At 37.8% G+C, this 1,123-nt stretch overlaps 1 protein-coding gene across 1 annotated transcript in view; it reads left to right on the plus strand.

Moving 5' to 3' along the window:
* Malrd1 (MAM and LDL receptor class A domain containing 1) overlaps positions 1-1,123 on the plus strand; it is a 583,538-nt gene that overhangs the window by 231,766 nt on the left and 350,649 nt on the right. The window contains exon 22 of the mRNA XM_013348957.1: positions 864-974. Coding sequence (XP_013204411.1) covers positions 864-974 — 111 coding nt within the window. The remainder of the gene's footprint in view (positions 1-863; positions 975-1,123) is intronic.

The raw sequence follows: 1,123 nt of genomic DNA on the forward strand, positions 1-1,123 counted from the left end.
CCCCCATCACTTCAAAATACTAGATGGAAAGCAAAGGATAGCCAGACCGCAATCCACAGCTCCAGAGAAGGTAGGTAACAAAGAAGACCCTAACAATAAATAAATAAATAAATAAATTTTTTAAAAATGAAGTATCTTAGGTATTTTAACAGAGGAATTGTGCAACAGCTCCTAATGATATCTATCTTATTGTGTGGGAGGCCACAAACTCAGTGACATAGAAGGTCCTGCTAGGATTACCCTCAAGAATTTCAATCCTTCCCAATACCACTTTTAAACCAACCCATTTCCCATTGACCTTTAGGAGACAGTAAAGTACAAACTATAGCAAGTACAATATGCCTTTGTTTATTTCAAGACCTTCGGGCAGGGAGCTTATACGGTGTGGTTAGTGTTTGTACATATCACTCATCTACGCTGTTGTGATGGGCACGTATTATGACACACCTGTCTGCCAAAAGCAATTGGCCAGAGAAGCTATTCTCAAAAGAATGTTCTACTAAGTAATTTAATACTTTTCCTTTCAATCATCTGTATATTACTTAATATATAAAATATCAGCTGCTGTTGCTGCACTCCCACATCTTTCATAAAGCTAGTAGAGTTGAATTCCTAATGAAATGGTGCCTGGACACCTTAGCTTGATTGACAGATACTCACACACACCTTTAGAACATCATCCCACAGAGCTTGTGAGATGTCCCTGGGGCATGGTGCTATCTGATCACAGTAGAAAACAAAGGTATCTAAGGAAAAATGCCTTAGATTTTCTCTCAGGGACTACATGTAGGAATTAAAAGCCTAAATCCAACATGTCTAAAGTTTAGATATTTAAAAACCTATTACTTGATTAATCTCTGCAGGTGCTCATCAAAAAAGGCAATGTTATCTCCAAAGTGTGGGCTCAGAGTGGACAGCAAGGGCCACGGTGGAAGAAAGTGGAAGTGTTCTTGGGCACCCACTCACACGCAGAGGTTTGTAACCTAAGCGAATTTTGAAGATAGAACTTAGTTAATTTTTGTCTTGAATACTAATTTCTTTCTTTCTTTCTTTCTTTCTTTCTTTCTTTCTTTCTTTCTTTCTTTCTTTCTTTCTTTCTTTCTTTCTTTCTTTCTCCCTTCCT

Source organism: Microtus ochrogaster, chromosome 16, assembly GCF_000317375.1.
Source record: "Microtus ochrogaster isolate Prairie Vole_2 chromosome 16, MicOch1.0, whole genome shotgun sequence".
NCBI classification, from domain to species: Eukaryota; Metazoa; Chordata; class Mammalia; order Rodentia; family Cricetidae; genus Microtus; species Microtus ochrogaster.